This window comes from Myotis daubentonii, chromosome 7, assembly GCF_963259705.1.
Source record: "Myotis daubentonii chromosome 7, mMyoDau2.1, whole genome shotgun sequence".
Lineage (NCBI taxonomy): Eukaryota > Metazoa > Chordata > Mammalia > Chiroptera > Vespertilionidae > Myotis > Myotis daubentonii.
Genome location: NC_081846.1, coordinates 30,600,722 through 30,623,478, shown reverse-complemented (window position 1 = coordinate 30,623,478; position 22,757 = coordinate 30,600,722). Strand labels below are relative to the sequence as shown.

Below are 22,757 nucleotides of genomic sequence, written 5' to 3'. Positions count from 1 at the left end.
CTCTGATTCTTTCCCAAGGTGGTCTTAGAAATCTGGATTTGAAAAAGGCAGATCTCTCATTTGTCTGCTTCCCAGAATGACTTTGTGAAATAGAGTCCCCCGCCCCCTCCTCCTCCCCCTTCTTCTAAAACCCTTTGGAATGTTTACTTGAGAAAAATATTAAAATTCTATTGTGTGTGAGTGATTGACCTCCTTAAGTTTATTTGTCACAGCCATTACTCTAACTACAAAAGTTAAATATGCACTATCTTAAATTAAAGCAAATTTTTACTGTAAAGGAAATAGCAAAAAATTAGACTCAATCTTTTGTAGAAAACACTGCCCATTTGAAACCATGAAAAATTCTTATTTACTTGCTCTTACTTGTTTTGCAAAGTAATTTTCCAGATGTTGGTGATTTTCTGAAATCCATAGACAATATAAAGTAAAAGGGAGAGAACTGTATTTGTTTGCAGTGGTCTTACAGAGTCTATGACAACTCACACAGCAGATAGAGTTTGTGATAATGTCAATGTTGAGATGATCATATTCCTCTTTCTCTCACTTGAACCCAGTTCTGGGGCTCAGGGCCATAATGCTGAGCTCCTGCCTGGCTCTCCCTTTCACTTGCCATGTGAATTTATAAATAACCCTCAAACATTATTATCTCCAGTTTCCTCCACTATCATGTGGATAATCTATTTACCCTACCTCCCTGTTATAGTTTTTGTGAAAACAAAATGAGCTTTTATTCAGAAAAGTCCTGTGAAAAATCAAAATGTCAGTCAATGATTTAAGTATCATTTGGGCTTGAGAGTAGTTGGCTAAGCATGTTTTCATTAGTAATTAATGTTTGCATAAGACATCCTAAATTTTGTACTAATGACAATATTATCAATGTACTAGAGGCCCAGTGCATGAATTCATGAATGGATGGGGTCTAGCTGGTCCAGTCCCAATTGGTGGGCAGATAGGGGCTGGGCCTATCAGGAGAAGGAGATGGCGGGAGATTGGCTGGCCAGCTTGCCCTGACTGGGGCCCAATCAGGGCTGGGCTGGCTTGGGGAAGGGGTAACAGGTGATTGGCTGGCAGGCCCCACCTCCAGAATGGTGTGGAGGGGCTGATCAGGGGCAGAGCTGGCTGGGGGGAGGGACCTCAGGCTGATTAGGGTGGTGGGGGCTGATTGAGGGTGGGGTTGGCAGTGGGGAGGAGCTGTGGGTGTTGGGCTGGCCAGTTCTGCCCCCTGTTGGGGTAGGGGAAGGCTATCAGGGGTGGGGCCTGCTCGGGGAACGGGCTGCAGGCCAATTGGGGTGGTGGGGCCCATTGGGTGTGGGGCTGCAGGAGGTTGGCCAGCCAGCCCTGCCCCCTATTGGGGTGGGGAGGCGATCAGGGGTGGGGCTGGCTGGGGGGAGGGGCTGCGGGCCCATTGGAGTGGGGTGGCCAATCAGGGGTGGGGCCAGCTGTGGGGAGGGGCCATGGGAGGTTGGCCAGCCGGCCCCACCCCCTGATCAGGCCAGTTAGTTGGCTGCAGTGGGCGTCATAGTGACTGGTCATTTTGGTTACAACATTCCAGCTGCTGGCTTTTTATATATATAGACGATGAAATACTGTGTTCACTCACTATGCTCTATGAAATATGAACTCTTTAGCATTAATAGATATAATATAGCAGAGTAAAAAGACTATTATTTACTAGTATATTATTGCTACATTTTCAATATATCAATTGATTACATGTATCCAGTCAAACAACCATTTATAATGTCTCTTGCTTCCTCCTATTTTCTAATAGGATTGAAAAAATTAAATGTTTAAAATGGCACCCCAGAAGTAATTGACTCAATGCATATAGAGAACCTCAGAAAAAGATTCATCAGGAAAATAGAGCTCCGGATTTAGACTCTGGAAGTTTTCCAGAAATACAAGCTTATCTAATACAATTTAGAATTATGAACAGGTGACTACTTGGGCCTCTCCTCCCTCACTTGATTCTAAAGAGTCAAGGATATTGCCCTAGCCAGTTTTGCTCAGCGGATAGAGCGTGTCCTGAGGACTGAAGGGTCCCAGGTTCGATTCCAGTCAATGGCATGTACCTTGGTTGTGGGCACATCCCTAGTGGGAGGTGTGCAGGAGGCAGCTGATCAATGTTTCTCTCTCACTGATGTTTCTAACTCTCTATCCCTCTCCCTTCCTCTCTGTAAAAAATCAATAAAATATATTTGAAAAAAAAAGAGTCAAGGATATTGATCAATGCCCAAAGAAATAAGATGATTTGTGTGTCTCAGTGAGTGACCAAGGAACCAACCCCACAGGAAATTCACTAATGAGAAAACTTGGAAAAATCTTGAACACCATGTCCTGCATCCAGGCTACCTTGTCTGTCCTTTTAAGTCACTTGCCTTGTCGATTAGTGATGCCCCATTTCCTGTCCCCAGAGCAGAGACAAGTTGCTGCTCTGTTTGAATATTACTTCCCCATACTTCTCTCACTTCTTCCTCTTTCCCCTTCTATTGTCATTTCACACTTCCTTCATCTGCTTTTTCTCCAGTGTGGAGACCTTGGAAATCTTGTGTTGAAGGTAGAGAGCCTCCTCTCCCCACTGGTGTATCTTGAAATGTTTGCAAGGCTGAGAAATAATTTCTTGTGTCTGAGCCATAGACCTATTTGGGACCACCTTTCGGAGCACTTTACCTGCACTAGTTAGAAGGTACACTCTTTAAAAACCGAAGCAAATTTGCCATTTACATTGATAGATATAGTTATGCATTGCAACAAATATATTATTTACAATATTGTATCTTTGTAACATCAAGACCAGGTAACATTTTTATTTGTTTATTTTTATTTATTTATTTTTTTAGTATATTTTCCTAAGTAGACCTGTGTCCAATATCCTCTGAGAAAGTAGAAAGGGAAAACCCATCACCAGTATGTGCACTGAAGAGCTGCAGGTCTTATGACCACTGGTGCTGCCCATAGGATTAGGGAAACAGTGTTTTGTTAACCATTTTGAGCCCTAATTTTATAACGAAAGTAACACAGAATTCAGGATAGTAGCCTTCTCTTCCCCTCTATCTCCCTGTGACTTTGTAAATGACCCCTAAAGATTTATGTGATTGTGTTAGGTCATCCAGGAACAAGGATAAAAAGATCCATCCTGGTTACCCCTCAGGGCAGCTATAAATTAAAAAGTGAGACTATTTGCAAAGGTCCTTTGAAAAATTATTCTATATGGCATGGCTTGCTGAAGAACTGTCAAACCCAAAACTTTGGGATTATGAAATACTTTATCCATTTCTGCTAACACTAGATGGATTAGTTTTCTTTTGACACTACTTAAGGTTTGTGATCAGATGACAATATGACCCTCCAGTAAAGGAATATTTAGCTTTCTCTTTTTTTTAGAATTAACTATATAAATTAACACTGTATAGTCATAGCAATTAGGTAATTTTAAAAGAAACTCATTACTTTGCTGGTCTACTTCTATTATCTAGTCAGTATTTGATGCCTAAATTTATAAGACCTATCAATAAGTAGCCTCATTTTAAAAAATATAAATATAATCATTTCTTTTTGCCCTGCACATCCCCAAACTATTATAATGCAGAGAATGGGATTCCAGGATAAACTGGATCCATGGTATAGGATGAAGTCAGAATTGATGCCTCAGGAAATAGTAGCTCTTAATTTAGGTTCCTGTATCTTTCTTAACTGCCCCCTCCCCCTGCTTCAATGTTGAGGTGGAAAATTTGGGGCTTCATCTCCATCAATAAATTCTGCAGATTCCTCATGGCTATTAATCACACAGAGGAGAAAAATCCCTTAATTTCTCAGGGTGAGGCCAAGGAGGCCACAGAGAGGAAACCCTTGATGAGAGCACAAGGAAGATCTAGAAGCTAAGTTAACTCAGGTCCCCCTGGTCTGTGCCTGATGTGCGTGACCTGCAGGTTGCTCCAGGTCCTAGCCAGAAGGTGGTGAAATTCATGCACAGAGGGCAGGTTTGTCCATCCTGCAGCACTTTTCTTACCCCCACATTCACTCTATCTCCCACCTTCATCCTCAGTCTACTTCCAATCCACAAACTCTCTACCTGCCCCACTCTCTACTTGTTTCATTCTCATTTTACTTCTTCACTTTTCTATTGGCTCAAATAATTTTCACTAATTATGCCTGGTGATAGTATCACTTTATAACTCTCATTCTCTGCATTATTTATTTTTCTCTCCTCTAATGAATATCTTGGCTTTTCATTTTTCTTCCTTTTCTTTGACTCCTACACCCATCACTTTCCTCTCTTGCATAGAAATAGTCTCTCTGACATCAATGCTTAAACCAACCATTTCTGTGTTTGTGTAATTTTCCAGTTACTGGGGACATTTTTATGCTGAACACACTGCTTAAAGCACTTGTTCCCTCCCCTTTCTACCTCTATGAAGGCCACCAGGACTGTCTCCATGGGCTCTGATGATACGTCCCAGATCCTTGCCAGGGACTGGGATTCACATCACACATTCTTTCAGGAAGTCTTGCCTATTGTGTCAGATGCTTGGTTACAGTCATTCCTTGCTTGGGTTTTCCATTCAACTCCTGAATTAATAAATGGCTTTTCCTTCTTTGTACCCACCAGGTGTACAGAGCAGATATTGATTTGGTTTCCATGGTGAGGTAGCTGCTCAACTCTGTCCTTTCCTGCTGCTCAACTCTGTCCTTTCTTTGTGTCTCGATTAACTGTGGGTTTTTATTTGCACTTTCCTGGGGAGGGGCCTATATTTATCTGACTGGGTTCCAGGGCCATTTTTATTTTGTGGACACCTTACCTTCTCAATGGGGTTAGGAACACTCCTGTGTGCCTTCTTTGTGGTGACTTCTCAAACCATACAATGTCTGGTCCTCTCTCTCTACCTGCCCCACTTTCTACCAGTTCTCCATTCATTATTATTTCCTCATTCTCAACATAGTTCTCTTTGTGTCTCCCCAATTCTATTTATTGATTTTCATTTCCCTCTCTATCTTTCTCTCTTCATACTTATTTCTCTACATTATTCTATCACTAGAGACCCAGTGCACGAATTCGTAGCCTGTGGGATCAGGCGAAACCGGCTCTCCTACATCCTCTGAGGGGTTCCGGATTGCGAGAGGGTGCAGTCCAGGCCGAGGGACCCCACGGGGAGGGAAGCAGGAGGTTGGCCAGCTGGGGAGGAATCATGGGAGGGCTCCAGGGTATGTCCAGCCTGTTTTGCTCAGTCCTGATCAGCTGGACCCCAGCAGCACGCTAACCTACTGATCAGAGCATCTACCTCCTGGTGGTCAGTGCATGTCATAATGAGCAGTTGAGTGGCCTTAGCATATCATTAGTGCATTACACTTTGATTGGTTGAACGGCCAACCAGTCAACCAGACACTTAGCGCTGGAAGCCAATTCCAGCATGTCATAATTGCAAGAGTTTCACCAAAAGGTTGATGGAACTTGGGGACTCAACAAGGGCTGAGCCACATATGTTATTGCCTGGTGGGAATGGCTAAAGGCATTTCCCCAAACCTGAAAAGGGATGATTGCTTGCTGCCAGACAGCTCAGGGCATCTTAATCTACATGTTATTGCCTCCTACTGGTCAAACACCTGAACAGCCATAGACAATCCATTCCACTCTGACAATGGATTCTGTACCTAACCCTACCCTTTAAAGTGTATATCTCCACCTCGCCTTGGGACAATTTGTGTTAATAAATAGCAAGGGGTCCTGAGACAAGGAGATTTTAGTTTCTTTAGCTAGGCTCCTCTGACTCCCGATAATGCCTTTCAAAATTATGCTTCATCTCTGGACTGTTTATTAAGTTACACACAGCCCTTCTCCAGATTGCTGACCCTTCTAGATGCTGGAACAAGAATCCCGGCACTTAGCATATTATGCTTTTATTATATAGGATTGCCCACCCAACCCCAGCAGGGTCTAGGGTGAAACACTGTAGGTGTGTAGGGCAGGAGAGTGAACTCCTCCTTACATATGTCCTAAGTTCTCCCTGCCTCCCCCAAGACATGGCCTTTCTGTTCCACCTAATTTTTCAGTTTATTCATTCTCTGTTATGTTTCCTACTTTTATTCTGTTTCTTAATAATGTCTGTGACCTGTGAGTGCCTCTTCTAGTCATTTTTTTTTTTTTTTTTAGTTTCTCCATCTTAATCATTCCCATCATTATCAAAGTTCTGCCCTGGTGACTTTATACACACCAATCCCTCCACCTGGCAGTTCCCCTTTACCACTCATCAAACCCAGGCACTCAATCTTACCTTCCTGCTCAGACTCTTGAGCACATTTTTCATTTCCTTGTTGGTTTTCTAGTGCATTATTGTTGTCAGTGGTTGTGCTTGTTTCATTCACATTTATCTCTTGTGTTTCACAGCAGTGCTCTGAGAGTCCATGTTCAGGTAGGGCTGTACCTAGATCAAGTTTTGATTCATAGATATTTTATTTGCCCCGTGCATCAATCAGAGTCTAACAGGAAAAGACAAAGCTCTCCAAGCTGTTGAGGCAGAAGGAATTTAATCAAGGGGATTAGTTATACTGTACAGCTAGTGGAAGAGCTGACAATTCCAAATAGAAGAATAGTTAACAGGAAGGTATGGGAGAAAGAGGACAAGGATGAGCTCATGTGTTGAGTCACTGGGGAGGTAGAAGCTGGACCATGGCCAGCCTGCTTGGTAGGATGTAGAGTTATGGGAGATGTAGCTATTGCAAGAATTGCTGCTCAAGACAGTGATGGGGAAATACCATGCTTCTCCCTTGCTCCCCCTCTCCACTCTCCTGGTGGTGTCACCCAGGTTAGTAGCTTAGCAGTAAACAGTAACAAGGAAGCTGGCAAGCAAGTCTGCAGGGGTCTGTGGCCAGAGATAGAGGGCAGAGCAGAGCAGGAACCAATGAGGAATAAATTCCTGAATAAACCATCGAGGACCAGTGCACCCCTTTTCCATGATGAGCCTCCTCTTTTCATTTTTTATTCCATCTACTCATCCTACCCTGTTACCACCAACCTCACTAGCATATGAATAGATACAGTTTTTTTCAGTGCAGCTTGGATTTTTTCATTTAGTGCTATTTTTTTGAGCAAAGTATTTTATGTAAAGATGATTTCAATATTAATTCCCACAATTTTAACATAGACCCTGGTGCATGTTTTGTGCCATATCCACTGTTAGTTGGAGCTTCCTCTTGCGGAAGGGGCATGAAGCATAGCTTTTCTCTTGCCTGTGCTGGTCACAGTCAACTATTTCAGCTGAATCAGACTTTTCAACACATTTATTAGTGGTTTATTGTGCATCAACCTATATAATAAAACCCTAATATGCAAATTGACCAGTTGGCAGAATGACCAATCACTATGATGTGCACTGACCACCAGGGAGCAGACGCTCAATGCAGGAGCTGCCCACTGGTGGTCGGTGTGCTCCCACAGTAGGAGCACCACTCAGCCAGGAGCCAGGTTCACGGCTGGTGAGCACAGCGGCAGTGAAGGGAGCCTCTCTCACTTCCGCTGCAGGTGGGTGGTAAGGAGTGAGGGGTCCTGGACTGCAAGAACACTGGACTGCGAGAGGGATGTCTGACTGCTGGCATAGGCCTGATCCCCATCCCCCGAGGGGTCCCAGACTGCTAGAGGACACAGGTCGGGCTGAAGGATCCCCCCCGCTCTGCCCCTAGTGCATGAATCTGTGCACTCGGCCTCTAGTTTGGGTTATATCACTTCCTCCTCCCCCCACACCCACACCCTGCACACACACAAACACACTCTGAATCTCTTCTCTCTTCATTACTCATCACCATTCCTCCTTCACTCTTCCTATTTCAACCAGCCGCCCTGGTACATGAACTGTATATAGATTGATGCATGTTGGATATTTTATATTCTTAAATACTAACTTTTTTTTTTTTTTTTTACTAAATGTGATTTGATAAAAGTATAATGGTGCTTTCAAAATCATTCTGAAAGATTTTTTTCTTTTATAAAATGCATTACTAATTTAGAACAGCCTTTCTTAAATAATACATCCCAGTGCAAGCTACATAATAATGACTTATATAGTGTTTTTAGAGCATCTCCAGGCCTGCTTCCCCAGAGATAATGGAAGAGGGTTGGCTTAGGAGGCACATGGCATCCATGGTTCTGTGTGAGGGACCCAATAGGTGAGAGACCACTAGCCCACCACCCTTGCTGCAGTGCTGGCCACTGCTAACATGATATCAAAGCAAGGCTGCAGGCAGATTCAAGCAAGACAGAGGCAGAACACTGTGAAGCCAGGTGCAAGGGCAGTACGTCCAGGACCAGGCTGTCAGGAGCTGGCAGCCAGTGTATTTCAGGAATAAGGAAGGAGTGACCCTCCCAGGCAACCAGGAAAATGAAGACTCTGTTATCTATAAATCCTTGGAGAAATTGCCAATGCAAAGACTTACTATTCTGGGCAATTAGTACTAACAGGAATCAAACCTCCCACCATACAAACCATTGTAATTTGTGGCATCTGGGCCTAACCATATCGGCCTTTGATATGAATTACCACCAGTTCCTGGGGGAAGAAATGGGAGGTTTATTTCAAAAAATTGAAGTATATGCTATGCCATTCTCCACTAATCTCATTTAATCTTTATAAATTAGGAATTCAAGATCCCCTCTCCCAGGTATCAATACAGAACCCATCTGGAGCTGGAGGATCCCACCCAACTGTTGCCGTCAGCTGCCCTCTGTTGCCAGTCAGGCTATCTCACTGAGATCATTCAGGAGCCACTCAGTAACCAGCAATGGCTTTTCTTGTCACCCATGGCCATAGGGAACCTGTTTTTGTTGCCAGGGATATCCCTGACTGGTGGATTCACCCTACTCCCTGCAAAATCATGTCTCCTTTCCCATTCCCCTTCACACCACACCCTCCCTATGCATGTCGGTTTCTCTGTCTTGTTGGCCTTTTTATGAGATTCAATGTCTCCTTCTCCTATGTTTCCTCTAGCTCCTGGCATTCTTCTTTTTGTATCTTTCTTTCTGCACATGTTTCCCTTCTTTGACTCATGTTTTTGTCTTTTCCATGAGAATATCTGGGTCAGTATAGGGTAAAGTACAAAGGCTCTGGGTTCAGAAAGTCTGGATTCATCGTGATCATTTGACCTCAGGCCAACTATTTACATGGTCTCTTGAGATTTCAGTCTCCTTTTCTGCAAATGGACAAAGAGTGATACTTCCCCTCAAGGGCAGCTGTGAGCACTAAGCCCACAACTGCCAGGGTAAATGGTCTATTAGTGAGCTCTTAGAAATATGGTTGTTGTTACTGTGTCATTTAACCCTTTCTTCTGCCTTTCATTTCCCCTCCTTCTCTCTCTCAAAAACCACTTCCTTCCTTCCCCCCCTATATGACTGCCCATCTCCTTGAATATTCCTGCTCTTGAACAGCATCCCCCACATTTAAATCAGTCCCTTCCTTATCACCCAGGATCTCCTCAGTTATGTTGATCTTGGGCCCATAGTTCCTAGCCTTTCACAGTTTCACACTCATTTCCTGCAGGGTCTCTCTAAATCACAATTACTTTCAAGTTAGCATCATCTTTAAATCTGGTTTCCTGACACACTGGGTCCTGTTCCTGTGTCTGGTTATTGGGCCAATGGTTTCTTGTCATAGCTTCTCCTCCATGATCAGCCCCTCGTCAGATTCTCATACAAACAGCCCTCCCTGACTTCTCCATGCTCCCCAACAGGTCTTCCCTGATTCCCAGACTTCCATTCTCCTTTCCTCTTAGCAGAAGAGAATCAGTTTTTATCTGTTTGCAATCACCTTGTTCCAGGCTTAGTTGGTTATTAAGCCTCTCCTCATTTTCTTCTTTATCACTCTCTAGGAAGGACTTTATGTCTGGTATCACTGAAGAGAGGACAAGAGAAGAAGACAATTAGAGATCTTCATGGAGTGGGAGTCATCTGAAATTACATGTTTAAGAATTTCCACTCCTTGGATCACTCAGTGCTCAGTGGGTAACTATCCTGTAGATACTGTTCCCCCTTCATTCCTGGGTCAGAAAAAGAACAACCAGCAAAGGAGCTCTTAGGCTTCCCACATAGAAAGGAGCCACTTGAATTTCAAGATAAGGAGGTGTGGGGGCATCATGAGCTTGTTACTCATGTGAAAAAGTTCAGCTGGCCAGGAAAGCATATATCAAAATAAATAATAGTTTGCTGAACTGTTCTAACTATAAGGAAAAACAGAGGGGTTTCCTTGGGAGGAAAACAAAATTCCTATAGAGATTTACGTGAATAAAAGGGTAAAATTTCAAATCTTTAAAAATGAGGCCGGACAGGAGAAACTTTTGGCTTAACTGAGTCAGGGAGGATAGCTGCTTCCCAAATAGACAAGTCATAGGACATGGGAACACCTGAAGAGACTTCCCAGGGGTACCAGATCCCAGGACAAAGAGGAATACTCTTTGAAGCTGCAATCAGGAAGTGAATATTGTGGCAATGACAGCCGTCCCAGGATGCCTGGACCAGCATCTTCGAAGGCTGCCAGTGAAAGGAGGGCCCCTGCATTTAGGTTACTGAGCTCACATGAAGGAATACTTGGTGTAGGTCTTGGCAAGGAGTCCGGGAGGAGACTGAGGGAATCAGAGAATGCATATAACTCAGGGCTGATAGCAGGGGTACCTCCTGGGGCAATAAACCTGTACTTATAAACCTTATTAACCTGTACTATCTCTTTACTGTGTGGTAAATAACATTAAATTACTTAACTTTAGAAGCCAGACCTCCCCAAATCCTTTCTTTATACTTATCCCCTTTGAATAAACTCACACAACCTGCTTCTCACTCTCAGATTAATCTAATTTGTCCTTGTTCTGTAGACATAGGACCCTTTAATGCTCTATGCTTGCTCCTGGAATATCTGAATTCCTCAGTGCATGTAATTTTTCTTTTCAATTCTCCAGAATTATATGGAGATCTTTTTGAAACCAAAAGCATATAGAATAAAAAAATTTTCTAGGCAAGGTAAACAAAAGTTATTGGAGGACACTTTTTTTACTGAGAATCTATTTAAAAGATATAATATCATGCATCTCAGGGTAAAAGTAGAGAATCAAACCAGTAGTATTGTATAGTACTAAAAAAACATCTCTGGCAGAGCAATTGGTGTGATTATTTGATTGTTGATCACACCTGTTATGGAGAATGAGTTAATAAAAACATTTCAACTTCTTCAAGAGCAAATTTCAACTTGAGTTAATTTTCTTGCTCATTACTCTGGAAACTTGATGAAGGTGGCCTTTCTTCTGTGTTAGTAGGCCAACACTAAGTAGGTGGGTAAAGAGTGACTAGATGTGGACTATAAGCCACTTTTTGTCTTCTTTCAGTGTGGTAACTCTTGTACCTCAACTATCCCTTGTGCTGTCTCTGAAAGTTATGACTACAGAGTTGTTACATGAGATATTGACTCCCTTGGACATGGTGTAGCCACATCAGGATGGATCCCGCACCCATAGCTATGCCAATACTTGAGGAGGGTTGTAGTCAGCTTGGTGGACTGCTGTGTGGACCCCTGCAAAGGGTTCCATAGAAGAGGAGCAACTAATGCCATCCTTTTAAAATTTGGGGTTACCTGTCATTTGTCCTTCTAAGTAAATCTGATGTCCCTGTGGCTCTGATAGTCTTGTGACTTTAAATGCCTAGTTAAGCAGACCTGCAGGTGGGTGTCTGTACTCTAGCCATTATATCATAAGCTTTGAGAGACTCATGATTTGTCTGTTTTCTTAACTGCTACAGCTGCCCAGCACTGTCTGTGGCACATGGTAAACAGTCAATATATACCTGTGGGAATAAATTTGCTCTGGACATCAAAATGTAGGTAATAAACATAATTACCTTTGTAGAATATTTTATAAATGCGAAGTAAATCAGGGTATTTATTTATGATGATATTGCTGAACAGTGCTCGCAGAACGGACATGTCAAATTTCTTCTCCAGTTCACTGAGAATATCATATATGACTTCATGTACAGAAAACCGTTTTTTAAAAGATTCTTGAGATTTCTTAAAAATAGAGAATGGGGAAAATATAAATACAGACTTCCAAGTTACAGAAGATCCATAGAAAGCGATTTTATTGTTAATGCATAATAATTTCCCAACATAGGTATCTTCTCACATACAGTTTTAGAATTTCTCTATAGTTGTGTGGCTACTAAGTGGAACAACTAAATCCTTCCTCCTAGAAAACACCCATTTGTGAATCTGAGCTCCTCACCCTTGTTTACATGAGACGGAATAAGGAGACATTAGGAAGAACAAAAATGGTTTTAAGTGAAGTAATATGTAGCCCTTTCAGGGCCTGGCTAAATGTTTTAGGAATAGACTTAGTGGGTGATGAGCTGCTATTCTATTGACTGGACAACCCTTGTCCCTTCCCCAGGACTGACTTGGCCTGGAAGCTCCTGTGAACTTTGCCATAGAGAAAGCCTATGCATAGGGAAGTGAAGGCTTGCATCTCCATATCTTCCACCTACGTCTTTTGCTAAAATTAACCTAAATTCTAAGACTCCAGAAATACCAAAAGAAAAGGGGAAAAACAGAAAGGAAACTGAAAACTGTTGTTGAAAGAATAGCAAGCGTCTATTTTCAAATTTGTCCTAACAAGACATTAATTCTCTGTGGATTTTAATGTTCTCAGGTCGAAGTATTAAAATGTTGCTCATTAAAATGAAATGTTGTGTCAATGACTATTTCATTAAATGGAGGCATTCAACTTATTCACCCATACATTAAGATTATGTTTAATTTCAAGTTTATACTATATTTTATATATAACTAGATGCCCAGTGCATGAATTCATGCACAGGTGGGGTCTGGCCAGCCTGGCCCCCATCAGTGTGGATTGGTTCTGGGCCTGTCAGGAGGAGGAGATGGTGGGAGGTTGGCCAGCTGGCCCGCTCAGATTGGGGCCAGCTGGGGGAAGGGGTCATGGGTGATTGGCCAGCAAGCCCTGCCTCTGATTGGGGTTGGGGGGCCAATTGGGGGCGGGGCAGGCCATGGGGAGGGGTTGTGGGCAGTGGGCTGGCCAGCCCCACCCCCAAATGGGGTGGGTGGGGGGTGCCGATCAGGGGACAACAGCCTGGGGAAGGGGACATGGGTGGTTGACCGGCTGGCCCTGCCTCTGATTGGGGTGGGGAGGCCGATTTGGGGTGGGGCCTGGCAGGGGAAGGGGCTGGAGGAGATTGGCCAGCCAGCCCTGCCCTCTATTGAAGTAGGGTGGAGATCAGGGATGGGGTGGCCAGGGGGAGTGGCTGGAAGAGGCTGTCCACCCAGTCCGGCCCCCTATTGTGGTGGTGTGGGCTGATTGGGGTGTGGCTGGCTGGGGGAAAGGGAGGAGGCATTTGGCTAGCAGGCCCTGCTCTTGATTGGGGTGGAAGAGTCTGATCAGGGGCAGGCCAGCAGGGGGGAGGGGCTGGGAGGTTGGCCTCAGGCCCCACCCCCTGATTGGGCTGGTTCACTGGCCACAGTGGGCTTCATAGCCACCGGCTGTTTGGTCGTTTTGGTAGTGATGCCTCTTTGCCTTTTATTATTAAGACTAGAGGCCCGGTGCACAAAAATTTGTGCACTCGGGGGGAAGAGGGGGTCTCTCAGCCTGGCCTGTGCCCTCTTGCAGTCTGGGACCCCTTGGGAGATAACGCCTGCTGGCTTAGACCTGCTCCCAGGTGGCAGAGGGCAGGCCCAATCCCTAGGTGCAGCCCCTGGTCGGGCTCAGAGCAGGGCCGATTGGGGAGTTGGGACGCCGCCCCCGTCATGCACAGAGCAGGGTGGAGTGGGAGGTTGGGATGCCACCCTGAGTCACGCTCAGGGTAGGGCCGATTGGGGGGTTGGGGCACCGCCCCCTGTCACACTCAAGGCAGGGTTGATGGGGAGGTTGCGGCACCACCCCCTGCCATGCACAGACCAGGGCCAATCCGGGGGCTGGGGCGCTGCCCCCTGTCATACACAGAGCAGGGCCCATCAGGGGGGTTGGGGCTCCTTACCCTGTCACGCACAGAGCAGGGTCTATCAGGGGGTTGGGGAGCTCCCCCCTGTCACGCACAGAGCAGGGCCCATCAGGGGGTTGGGGAGCTCCCCCCGTCACACACAGAGCAGGGCCGATCAGGTGGTTAGGGTGCCACCCTCTATTACCCACACAGCAGGGCCGATCAGGGGGTTGGGACACCGCCACTGTCACACTCAGGGCAGGGCCGATGGGGAGGTTATGGCCCTACCCCATCACACACAGAGCAGGGCCTGTGTGGGTGGGGGGGTTGTGGCACTGCTCTCTATCACCCACAGTGCAGGGCTGATCGGGGGTTGGGGCGCCGCCACTCTCACACTCAGGGCAGGGCCGATGGGCAGGTTATGGCTCTACCCTGTCACACACAGAGCAGGGCCCGTGGGGGGGGGGGCGGGGGATTGGGGCGCTGCACCCTGTCACACACAGAGCCACAGGGCAATCAGAGGTTGGGGAGCTCCCCCGTATCAGGTACAGAGCAGGGCTGATCAGGAGGTTGGGGCGCCTTCCCCTGTCACGAACAGAGCAGGGTGAATAGGGAGGTTGTGGCCCCGCCCCCTGTCACACACAGAGCTGCAGGGCGATCAGGGGGTTTGGGCACTGCCCGCTGTCACGCTAATCCCAGTGCCGGGAGGCCTCTCAGCTCCACTGATCCTGGTGCTGGGAGGTATATTATCCTTTTACTATATAGGATAGAGGCCTGGTGCATGGGTGGGTGCCGGCTGGTTTGCCGTGAAGGGTGTCCTGGATCAGGGTGGGGGTCCCCACTGGGGTGCCTGGTCAGCCTGGGTGAGGGAATGATGGCTGTTTGCAGCTGGTCACACACCCTTCAGGGTGGGGGTCCCCACTGGGGTGCCTGGTCAGCCTGGGTGAGGGGCTGAGGGCTGTTTTCAGGCTGGAGGGTGATGGAAGCTCCCTACCACTACTTTTTTTCTTTTTTTTAATTCTGGGCCAGCTTTAGCTCTGAGGCTCCAGCTCTTAGGCCTCCACTGCTGAAAGTAGGTATCTGGTTTGTTTCGGTTCTATAATCGAAACAATGTATAACTCCAGCTCTGACTCCAGCTCTGAGATCCCAGCTCGCTGAAAGCAGGTTTCTGGGGTTTTGTTTAGCTTCAATATTTGTTAAAATGTTTCAAACTGCAGGCTCAGAGGCCTGCAAGGCACGCGGTGAACATTGGTTTCCTCCGTCACTGAAGCAAGCAAGCCTCATGTTAGTTTCAAGCTGCCTGGCTGCCGGCCCCCATCTTGGCTGGCAGTTAATTTGCATATCGCCTTGATTAGCCAATGGGAAGGGTAGCAGTTGTATGCCAATTACCATGTTTCTCTTTTATTAGATAGGATTTCTAGAAGGCATTATACACCTACTTCAGATCCAGCCTATCTCCAGAGTTATTCACCCAATTCTAGGGGGCATGACAGAGCCGAATCCTTCCGTTAAGAGCAGAACTATCTCCAGCAATGCCTACTTCTCTTCTCTTTTGACTTTATAGAAATACTTAGCAGTACTTGAGAAAGTCCCCACTCATAAGTGACTCCTCAGTAGCCCAAATGTGCTCTGAGGTTTAATTACAAGATACCAAAAAGTATAACTTAGTTTGGGTTGTTTTATCAGATTGTGATATAATAAACCGCACTTACTTCATACATTTCATTGGTGATGAATCCACGGTCCCGGATAAGTTCAAGGAAAGGAAATGTTGTTGTTATTGCGCCTGAAATTTCCACCTTATATTTTTTGAAGTATGTGAATGCAATGTCATTGATATGCTTGTTTTGTATGTTCTCATCTTCTGCAGACACCCTAGGGAGAAGGGATACCATGATACAATGGCCATCAAGGTTTTGATATGCTGTAACATTTTATATGTGAAGGATAGATTGGCTTGAAGAACCAACATAAATAAATTAAGTGATCCTGAGAAGTGATTAGGACAAATAAAATTGAAGCAATAGACAAAACTATAATAAAATGAAGCATGGCGGATTAGAGAGACATAATAGTATTGAAAAATGCTAGTCTGTCATGATCACAGCCATTGTAAAATTATTTTGTCCCTAACATATCTGGAAGTTTTATGAAAACATTTTAATTTGTACAAAAGTGAGATGGAGCAAACAGATCATCCATAAAGGAATAAGAAACAGTGGTATAACAATAGAATGTAAACTTAAAAATGTATCTTAATTAACAACTAAGAGAAAATAAATCTCAAAAAGATTAAAACATGGTGCTCCCTCCTTGTCCTACAGCAGTTAAGAAATACCATCCTGAATTATAAAACTAGTTCATAAATGGTAAGATGTGGTTTAGTAATCATATGATAAGGCATAAACTAAAATTTTGAAAGAATATCAAAAATTTTCCTGTAACTTCTGCTTTATTATATATCTGTCTTTGATGGGGATAAATTTTAATTTTAGTGAAGTCCAATCTACCTATTCTTTTTCTTTTGTGATTAGTAACTTCAATATGCTAAGAAATCTTTGCCTACCCCAAGTTTATAAAAAACATACAAAAGCTAACATGTATAAATCTTCTGTACCATTGATCTATTTGTTTACCCTTATGCCCAAAGCACATTGGCTTATAGAATTCTTTAATTCAATTGGAAAAATATTGTCTTGACTTTTCTAGATATTTTGATATCATAACAATATTGAGCTCCAATTTGTTAGCACTGTATTACTCTTCATTTATGTAGTTTAAAAATGTTTTAGCTGAGAATATTTATAATTTTCATTGTAGATGCCATGGACTTCTATATTCATGCAGCATTATTTAGAAGAGCTAAGATCTGGAAACAATCCAAGTGCCATTAGTAGATGAGTGGATAAAAAAGCTGTGTTACATTTACACAATGGAATACTATGCAGTTATAAGCAAGACGGATTTCTTACCCTTTGCAACAACATGGATGGACCCGGAGAGTATTATGCTGAGTGAAATAAGCCAGTCAAAGAGAGACAAATATCACATGAGCACACATATAAGTGGCATCTAATGAACATAATAAACTAACAAACAAAATAGGCCCTAGAGGCATGGAGGCATGGAGAAGACTGACATACCTCAGAGGGGAGGGAGGGAGGTGGGAAGAGATTAGCTAAATAACTTATATACATATATGCATAACCAATGGGTATAGAGGATAGTGTGGTTAAGGCTTGGGGTGGGGCAGTGGGTGAGAGAAGGCAGGTAAAGTGGGAGGAAATTGGGGAATATCTGTAATTCTGTCAACAATAAAATAAAATATAAAGTAAATGGGAAAAGAAAAAAGTAAATAAATCTATATTAATAAAAGGGTAATATGCTAATTAGACCGGACATCTTCCAGACATCTTCTGGACATCTAGACAAAGCCATGGTAGCAGGGGCAGAGGCAGAGGCAGTTAGGGGCAATCAGGCTGGCAGGGGAGAGCAGTTAGGGGGCGATCAGGCCAGCAGGCAGAGTCAGTCAGGAGTGATCAGGCTGGCAGGGGAGGGCAGTTAGGGGGCGATCAGGTCCGTAGGCAGAGGCAGTCAGGGGTGATTAGGCAAGGCAGAGGAGCAGTTAGGGGCATTAGGCCAGCAGTCAGAGGTGGTTGGGGGTGATCAGGCAGGCAGATGAGCAGTTAGGAGCCAGCAGTCCTAGATTGTGAGATGGATGTCTGACTGTGGGATTGGGCTTAAACCAGTAGTCAGAAATCCCCTGAGGGGTCCAGGATTGGAGAGGGTGCAGGTCGGGCTGAGGGACGCCCCCCCCCCCATTCCATTCATGAATTTCGTGCACCGGGACTCTAGTAAAATATAAATAAAACAGCTTGCATTTTAAGACAAAAAAAATAGTAAGAAGTATAAAAATTGAAACAAGATGAAAATATGAAAAACATATTTAAAACACTAAATGTAAATGAAACAATGTTGGTATTGGAAGGCACAAGATCAAAAATGAAATTCAACAAGAGACACAAGGAAGACAAAGTGCCACAAAATTTATTAAAATAAAAAATAGGCAAGTTACAGCATGCAGATGTCAACAACAAAACAAAAATGATCTCATAGTTAGAGGCTATTTTGAAAAAGGGGAATAAAAGAAAAAGGGAAATATAGTCAAATCTTGGTTCTTGAAAGTCTCCCATCTCAAACTTTGAAAAATAGACACAGTTCCACAAACCCTTCAAAAGACCTCATTAACCTGGCCTTTAATGTCTTTAATAATAGATATGAGGAGACCCAAATCTAAAAACAAAGGCAAGATCAAGCCAAGGCTGAGGCCCAGATGGAGACCTTCCAGCTCTTAGCCACCACTCTCATGATCCCAAATAAAGTTCCGGTCCTCCAACCAAGGGTAAATCAGGAAATAAGCCTCCTCAGGGCTCATGCTTCAAATGCAACAAGGAAGGACACTGGAACAAGTCCTGCTCAAACCCAAGACCTCTACCTGGGCCCTGAAAATCAGACTGTAGTCTGGCCCCTTCAGGTTGGACCTCAGCAAGGCCACCCTCTGAATCCGGTTTGGAGTTCCCAGACCTCTTGGGACTGGCCACCAAAGACTGAAGTTACCCAGGCCATGATAGGGCCCCATAGACCTACATCAACAGGACTGAGCCTTGGTTAATGATTGTGGTGGCAAGTAAGCTGATCTCCTTTTTAATTGATACTGGTACCACTTATTCTGCCCTTCCCAAATTTGCTGGGACCCTTGTCCCCTCCTTAGTCTCTATTATGGAGGTTAACAGATTAATCTCACAAACATTAGCCACCTCACCTTTATACTGCATCTTACTAGACACACCCTTTATCCACTCTTTTCTTGTCTATGTTGGTGCCCAACTGGAGTTACTGTGCATCCCCTCATAAAGCCCAATTGTCCCAAACCACAGTCAACTACCTCAGTTTCACTCTCTCAGCCCAGAAGGCCAAGGCATTCCTTGGATTGTAAAAGCCTTATCTCCTAATCTCCTCCATGACTGTCCTCTCATCTGGACAAGAAATGGTCTCCTTTCTTGGGCTTGCTGAGTACTTTTGCCTTGATTCCCAACTTTAGTCTTCTCACAAAGCCCTTCTAGGACATGGTGAGGAGAACCTCACTGAGCCTTTAGGTCCCAAGGCCAGCATTCTCACCCCCTTTAATGCTCTAAAAAGTGCTCTCACTTCAGCACTTTCTTACCCTCTCCCCTCCCAAAGAACAGTTTCTTTACTAAAACTGCAAATGCTTACTTAACAGTGTGGCTACTATGAGAAGCTGAACTCATTATCACTCAAACTTAGTATGTTATCTCTAAGGAAAAAGGTGGCAGTTTTAAATCCAAGCAGTAGGATGTCTGGCAACTGCAGTCCTAGAACAGGCTGCAGGACCTGCTCCCTCCCCACTCAGCCTTTTCTCCAGCCTCATATGCCTATACACAATTTTCCAAAGTCTTCTTTGGCAACTTAAAAGCTTTGGAGCATTGCTGGGTTAAATGATAAACAGCTGAATATTTTTAATAAGTTTTAAGTTCTCTTGATTTTAGCTTTTGTTACAAAAAAATCTATAAGGTAGATTTAGAACTGTTAATGTAATGTCTTGTGATTTGTTAAAGATATGTTTCTTGAAAGTGAGAATGTTCATAAATGTCAGTCTAAGAAATGCTGGCTGGAGGGGATCCAAGATGGCAGCTGACAGGACAGCAGTGAGGGAGATAGTGTGAGTGAGTGAGAGAGCAAAAGGAGAGTGCGTGGACATGCGGGGAGTGTGTGTACGTGTGAGTGAGGGACAGTTATATTGCACAGAACTGTTGGGGACTGGCAGACCAGGCTCCTCTGACAGGACAGCCTCTGCTACAGCTGAAATCCATCCCAGGGCAGCTGGCTCTGCCACAGAGTCCGCACCATCTTGAAGGGGAGAACGGCTGTCATCAGAAGCCCAGCCTTACCTTCAACCAGGGAGACCTCTGATACCACTCAGGACCCTACAGCCACAACACCCAGGAACTAGCTGCCTTGGCTGTGAAACCATGAACACTGAGACTCCAGCCTTCCTGGCTGTGGGCACCTAAAAAGTTTGTCCAGACAAGGTGGCAGCCAAATAGGCGAACAGGTCCTGTGCCTTTTCACAGAGCAGATAGAAGAAACAGCTGAATCGAATAACATCCACCTGGAAATGGTGAATTAAACACAACTGGTGAGACAATCCGTGGGTGGAGATCAGAGATCGTCTGGAGAGAGGTTGGATCGAGCATCTGTGCTAGAGGGAGAAACATGCACAGCTGGGACTAGAGTCTCAGAGGGAGACTGTGCTGCACCAAATCCGCATCCCTTGGAGTCAGTGAAGCCCTCGAATGTGGAAGGGGGTCCACAGGGCTGCTGGTAGCAGGGGGCTCTAGATCTAACCCCACAGTCATGGGAAGCTGTGCCCAGAAAGGCAGCCTGAAGTTCTACACAGGCCACACAGTGCTCATGGGACATTTTCAAAGATAGACCACATATTGGGACACAGGCAAAGTCTCTTCAAATTCAAGAAGATTGAAATCCTATCAAGCATCTTCTCAGATCACAGTTGCATAAAATTAGAAATCAACTACAATAAAAACAATAAAAAAATCAAACACCTGGAGGCTAAATAGCATGCTATTAAACAATGATTGGGTTACCAAAGAGATCAAAGAAGAAATAAAAAGCATCCTGGTAACAAATGACAATGAAAACACAACAATCCAAAAATCTATGGGACACAGTGAAAGCAGTCTTGAGAGGGAATTTCATATCTCTACAGACCTACCTCAAAAAAAAACAAGAAAAATTGGTAATACATTATCTAACCCTACAACTCAAAGAATTAGGAAGAGAGCAATAAGAAAAGCCCAGCGTAAGCAGAAGGATGGAAATAATAAAGATCAGAGCAGAACTATATTACATAGAGACCAAAAAAACAAAACAAGACAAAAAAAACAAAAGATCAACAAAACCAAGAACTGGGTCTTTGAAAAGATAAGATTGATGAACCTCTAGCCATACTCACCAAGAAATAAAGAGAGAGGACCCAAATAAACAAAATTAGAAATAAAAGAGGTGAAGTAACAACCAATCCCACAGAAATCAAAGGATTACGAAAAAATAAAGGGTGTCCTAAAATTCACGCAAGAAGTAATTTTGATAGAAAACACAGGTTTATAATTAAAAATGGTAATTTTTTCATTGATTCATAAAGTATACAGTATAAGGTTATGTATGGAATAGTGTATCAGTTAAATGGCCTCCACGGCTTTGCTGGCACATATGCACTCTTTTGTTGAAATTTTCCATGACCATTTTGCATAAATGTGGCTGAATTTTGATGAGGCTCAATTTCATCTTGATGGCTTGGTTAATCAACAAAATTGTCGCATTTGGGGTTCAGAAAATCCATGAGTGATTGTTGAGAAACAAATGCATCCACAATGTGTCACTGTTTGGTGCAGATTTTGGGCTGCAGGCATCATCGGACCATTCTTCTTTGAAAATGCGGCTGTTCAGGCAATAACAGTTAATGGTGCTAGCTATTGCGACATGAAAATCCATTTTTTTGTGCATAAATTGCAAGATATGGATGTGGACGACATGTGGTTTCAACAAGACAGTGCCACATGCCATACAGCCTGAGAAACAATTCAATTGCTGCATGAGTCATTTCCTGGTCGTGAAATTTCCCGTTTTGGTGATCAGAATTGGCTGCCCAGATCATGCGATTTAACTCCATTGGACATTTTTCCTTTGGGGTTTTTTGAAGTCTAAGGTTTATGCTAACAAGCCCACGACCACCCACACCTTGAAGGAGGAAATTGAGCACTGTATCAATGAAATTCAGCCACATTTATGCAAAACGGCCATGGAAAATTTCAACAAAAGAGTGCATATGTGCCAGCAAAGCCTTGGAGGCCATTTACTGATACGCTATTTCATACATAACCCTATACTGTATTCTTTATGAATCAATAAAAATTTACAATTTTTAATTATAAACCTGTATTTTCCATCACAATTACTTCTTGCGTTAATTTTGGGACATGCTTTACTTTAAACAACTCTATTCTAACAATCTGGACAACCTAGATGAAATGGACATATTCTTAGAAAAATACAAGCTCCCAAAACTCAGTCAGGAAGAATAAAAGAACCTGAATAGGCTAATAACTACCAAAGAAATTGAAACAGTAAGAAGCAGTAATCAAAAATTGTCCAGCAAACAAAAGTCCTGGTCTAGATGGCTTTATAGGGGAGTTCTACCAGCCATTCAAAGAACTAAAACCTATCCTTTTTAGACTATTCCAAAAAATTCAAGAGGAAGGCACACTTCCAAGCTCTTTCTATGAAGCCAGCATTACCCTAATTCAAAAACCAGATAAAGACATCACAAAAAAAGAGAACTACAGACCAATATCCTTGATGAATATAGATGCTAAAATTCTCAACAAAATTCTAGCAAAATGGATCCAGCATTATATTAGAAAGATCATGCACCAAGACCAAGTGGGATTTATTCCGGGGATGCAAGGATGGTACAATATCTGCAAGTCAATAAATGTGATATATCACATAAATACATTGAAAGATAAAAATCACATAATTATATCAATCGATGCAGAAAAGCATTTGACAATATCCAACACCAATTCTTGATAAAAACTCTCAGCAAAGTGAGAATAGAGGGGTCATACTTCAACATAATAAAAGCCTTATATGACAAACCTACAGCCAACATCATACTCAATGGGCAAAAACTAAATCCATT

At 43.7% G+C, this 22,757-nt stretch overlaps 1 protein-coding gene across 2 annotated transcripts in view; it reads right to left on the bottom strand.

Moving 5' to 3' along the window:
* LOC132238326 (nuclear body protein SP140-like protein) overlaps positions 1 to 22,757 on the bottom strand; it is a 60,611-nt gene that overhangs the window by 31,251 nt on the left and 6,603 nt on the right. The window contains exons 2-6 of one of the 2 annotated variants that reach the window (XM_059703478.1): positions 15,667 to 15,818; positions 11,864 to 12,032; positions 9,792 to 9,875; positions 8,475 to 8,537; positions 6,270 to 6,419 (exon numbers count right to left, since the gene is read on the bottom strand). In XM_059703478.1, the coding sequence (XP_059559461.1) occupies positions 6,270 to 6,419; positions 8,475 to 8,537; positions 9,792 to 9,875; positions 11,864 to 12,032; positions 15,667 to 15,818 (618 nt within the window). Of the gene's footprint in view, positions 1 to 6,269; positions 6,420 to 8,474; positions 8,538 to 9,791; positions 9,876 to 11,863; positions 12,033 to 15,666; positions 15,830 to 22,757 lie in introns of both variants that reach the window. The other variant, XM_059703479.1, reaches the window with a different exon arrangement.